This window comes from Microtus ochrogaster, unplaced genomic scaffold (genome assembly GCF_000317375.1).
Source record: "Microtus ochrogaster isolate Prairie Vole_2 unplaced genomic scaffold, MicOch1.0 UNK18, whole genome shotgun sequence".
Lineage (NCBI taxonomy): Eukaryota > Metazoa > Chordata > Mammalia > Rodentia > Cricetidae > Microtus > Microtus ochrogaster.
This window is the reverse complement of record NW_004949116.1, coordinates 5,536,426-5,541,056: the sequence shown is the minus strand read 5'-3', so window position 1 is coordinate 5,541,056 and position 4,631 is coordinate 5,536,426. Positions and strand designations below refer to the sequence as shown.

General features: G+C 46.6%; 1 protein-coding gene across 1 annotated transcript in view; it reads left to right on the top strand.

The window, feature by feature from the left end:
- Positions 1-1,653: 1,653 nt before the first annotated feature.
- LOC101997998 (GTPase IMAP family member 7-like) overlaps positions 1,654-4,631 on the top strand; it is an 11,470-nt gene continuing 8,492 nt past the window's right edge. Inside the window, exon 1 of the mRNA XM_005367487.2 lies at positions 1,654-2,521. Within this exon, the coding sequence (XP_005367544.2) occupies positions 1,654-2,521 (868 nt within the window). The remainder of the gene's footprint in view (positions 2,522-4,631) is intronic.

Sequence of the window (4,631 nt, the reverse complement as noted above, 5' to 3'; positions counted from 1 at the left end):
ACAGAAAAGCAGTGCATAGTGAACTGTACTTGGAGAATGCATACACACCCATAACTCTTTACTAGAGAGAATCCTACACACGCACAGAGAAGCAGTGCATAGTGAACTGTACTTGGAGAATGCATACACACCCATAACTCTTTACTAGAGAGAATCCTACACACGCACAGAGAAGGTGAGGTGCCCATTTCCCCACCTCCGGGTCCTGGGCAGTTGCTCTGTGACGTCCCATGGGACAGAGCACATCCTCGGTGTGCGTGTGAGTTAGTCCACCAGTCTCCTAGTCAGGGCAAATGGGATCATTCTTTGCTTTGCCTTTTATAGCTATCACTCCCACGAGCGAGGTTCTGCACACTTCTGTCTGTATTGTTCTCAGTGTGTCCTTGGGTACATCCTCAGATTTGATATTGTGGTACCCTGGGCAAATCCTTCAGTGATGGCCTTTCACAGAGCTGTGTGGCTTGGCTTTCCCATCTGCTGACTGACAGTTTCTGCCCTCCCCACGCTATACCAATGGAATGTGCTGCTGTACGTCCAGACTTCTGCTGAATGTAGGGATGAGAAATATACCCAGGACTTACCCCTTGTCTAGGGACCTTCCGCTAAGTGGTGGAACTTAGATACCAAGACCAGATCTCTTGGTGGGCTTGTTTTTACTGCTCTGGCTTAGCAGGCAGAATCAGGAAAGACACCCAGTTTTCCAGTGGATAGTAGAACTGTCTCTCTGTTTCTCGTTCTCTCTATTTGGTTGTCTAATTCTTCAAATACTTAAGGAAAGTGAGGTGGAAACATCTGGACTTTAGTAGAAAAGATTTTCCCCACTAACTTGCTAGCTTGGGGACTCGGTGGATGAGACAGAGACAAAGAGATAGAAGGATAAATATATGGGAAGCTTGCGTCAGCCACATTTCCTACAGTGTCCTACAGTGTGAACTCGGCTGTGGGTTATGGCAATAACTTCCTCTTCTTGAGCCCAGGCACTCTATGGAAAACCCGCTTTGCCATAATGTGCCATGTTTATAAGTTCCATGGGATTCTAGCTTGCTAATATTCTATTAGGATTTGACAATGATACTTGTATGTGAGATTTACTTGCATTTTTTCTCAATCATTGTCAGCTTTGACCTGTGAGTTTCCTTTGCCTCCCAGAAAGCATGTGGAAGCTCTTTCCTTCCCTGGGTTCTGGAGAGTAGAATAGCATTGGAATTCTCCAGTCACCCAAGGCTTAATATTGCTAATAAAATTGTTCTGAGACACTATGGGAAGCTGAGCATTTTGATGAGGGAGCCTAAGAAGTAATTTGCAATATCTTTCATGGTTCCCTGGACTCTCTCGCTGTCTGCATCCACGTGGTTCAAACCTGAAAGGGCATATTTCTGCACAGTTACACTTGTGATTTAAAATTCAGACATTAGCATCTCTGTTTTCTCCTTAGAATGGGATGGTCACCTACAGTCCCGAGCTAGTCGACTCCAAACACTTTGTGTTGCTAACCCACAGTTATCTGCTATTGCCCCTGAGTATGAGAACCTTTGCAGATGGGAAAGATCGAAAGGTCGCAAGGGTCAGTGTGGCTTCCAGTTTATCTAAACCACTTTCTTCCCTTTGACATGTGCTCAAGACCCCTGGAGTCCAGAACCTTCTGAGAAGATCATGGCTGAGCCCAGTGACAACTCTCTGAGGATTGTTCTGGTAGGGAAGACAGGGAGTGGGAAAAGTGCCACAGCAAACACTATCCTGGGGCAGAGAAAATTTGATTCTAGAATTGCACCCCATGCTGTCACTAAGACCTGTCAGAAAGCATCCTGCAAGTGGAAGGAGAGAGAACTCCTGATTGTTGACACCCCAGGGCTCTTTGACACCAAGGTCAAGCTGGAAACCACCTGCATTGAAATCAGCAAGTGTGTCCTCCAGTCCTGCCCTGGGCCTCACGCCATCATCCTGGTACTGCAGCTGGGTCGCTACACGGAGGAAGAGCAAGAAACTGTCATTAGGATCAAGGCTATCTTTGGGGAGGCTGCCATGAAGTACATGGTTGTCTTGTTCACCCGCAAAGACGAGCTGGAGGACCAGAGCCTAAAGGACTTCCTAGAAAGTTCAGATACAAACCTAAAAAGCATCATCAAGGAGTGTGGCAACCGCTGCCTGGCCATCAACAACAGAGCAGGGAAGGCTGAGCAGGAAACGCAGGTGCAGGAGCTGGTGGAGCTGGTCGAAGCCATGGTGCAGAGCAATGGCGGCGTCTACTTCTCTGATGCCATCTACAAGGATGCAGAGCAAAGGCTGGAGAGCCAAGTAGCGCTCCTGAGGCGACTTTACACTGAGCAAAAACGGAATGAAGTTAGAATAGTAGAGGAAGAGTGCGCTCTGGGGAAACTCAGTGCTCAGGAAAAAGAGGAGGTGGTACAGTCAATTAGGGAAAAATATGACCAAAAGATAAGACAAGAAGCAGAGAATAGCATACTCAGCCAGATTGTTGAAGGAATTAAGAAAATTCTTTTGAAAGTGTGGCATATTTTTCGTAAGTAGTCTGTGTATTTTTTCATCCATTCTAAGCATTTCTTCATCTCCCTCCCTCCATCCTCCCTGCTGTCCCATTCCTTCAGCCACCAACAAACTTCCGAGATAGCAGAACCAGGAATTCACTGAGCCAGAGTGAAGACTCAGTGTCAGGCTCCCAGACTGGGTCGCACACTCTGCACTCAGCTCCCTATGCCTGTCCTGTCTTCCCCTCTCTGATGGACTGAAATGCCTCTGTAGCCATGGCCCGAAATCCACACTGCTCCCTATGCCAGCCTGCCCTGCCTTCCCCACTCTGATGGACTGAAATGCCTCTGTTGCCATGACCCAAAATAAACACCACTCCTTTAAGTTGCTTCTGTGAGATGTTTATCACACTAACAGAAAAGCCAAAACATAGTCCTTTATCAGTTTATAATTCTGATTTTATTGTTAAAGGAGAATCTACTGTGTTAGGACAGTACAGACACATTTGTTCTGGATTTCAGAATCAAATTCTTAACCACTATGACCACCACACATCACTGTCTCCCCTAGGAATCATCTCCATGCTTTCTTTTGTATCTCTTCGGACTCACTCACCCAGGGTTGGTTAATCTGAACTCCATAGAGTCTCTGTCCCCAGAGGAAATGAGTTACTGACACACAGACCATAGTTTGGGGTTGGTTCACAAGGATAAGGAGAGAGGAGAAAGCATCTCCCCACACTTGCTGTGAGAAACTGCCCTGGACCTCATGTCTGAGGGTCAATGCTTGAATGAGTACCGCATCCCACTTGACTAGAGGGTGTTAGGTGCCCACTGATCTGTGAATTCGGGGTTTTGATCTTCCAAGATGGGATGGTACAGTTGTGTCTAGAATTTTCTTTCAGTATTTGCCCAGTTTCTGTGTCCTTTGTGAAGCTTGATTAGAATATGAAAACAAGGCCATCAGTAATTGTTGATAAAACACAAGAATAGAATTACACGCTTTCCAAAGAAACAATTATCTCCCAAGTGTTTTTATTTTGGAGTGTTCTATTTGAGCCCTGCATCTTAAGTAGGTGGTGTGCAAGCCCAGGCTCTTAGTGTTAGGAGTGCAGATCTCATCTCCTTCGCATGGTGCTGTGTATCCCAGAGTAACAGGCCCTGGGTCATCTCAGCAGGATGGCCAGCAATGCCCACCATTTAGGGACTTGAGTCCCTGGAGCCTTGGTCAGTTTGCTTTCATTTTACTCAGCTGCTTTGAGTTTTCTCACAGACCCTACCCGAGCTTTATTTTTCATTCATGGAAAATGTTTACTCAGGAACTTGAGGCCAGTGAGTGGCTGGGATTTTTGTCCCCTGCTCACACAGAAAAAGACAGTTCTCTGCCATCCATGAGGACTCTGTAGCTACCATCTTACGGTTTTCTTCACACATCGAACCGGAAACAGTTACTTTTCACATGTGGCTAACCATAGAGTTCATCATACAATGTAGTTGAACTCAGGAAGGACAAGAAGGGGCTCCCACAGCATGTTTGGGGAGGAAGCGGTGGTTGTTGATGAGCTTCTGAACAGAGGAAAGAGCAGGCGAGAAGCCCCTGAGCATCCTCAGAGGTCTCAGCTAAGGCTGCTCTGCTCACTTGGACCACAATCACCTGTTTACGTGCACTGAGGAGGTGGGTGAAGAAGCCGAGAAGTGGAGGAGGGTCACAGTAAGGGGATCAGAAACCAGTTTCTGTGAAGCACAGTGAGGGGAAGGGACGTGATGAACCCTGAGGTGATTTTTTATTTTCTATAAGAAAAATGTCAGGACCTGTCCATGTCTGCCATCCGCCTGTAGATCTCGCTGCCCTTCGACTCCTTTGATGACCTGAGAGTGTCTTGCTGCCACTTCTCTTGGGCTATGCTCTGTTTCTTCCTAGAAACACATCTAATCCCTTTCCCTACTCACTGTTAATTCTTCAGCTTCACTGCAAACAACATTATCTCTTCTTAGAAGTGTTTTTACTGCCACCATCATCAGTGGAGCCCCTGTAACTCCCAGCGCACCCCAGAATTCTTCCTAATAACATTAACCACGGTGAAGTCTCTTCAATGGTATGACTAACCGAGAAAGTCAGAGGGGGTAACATTCACCATGGTGAAG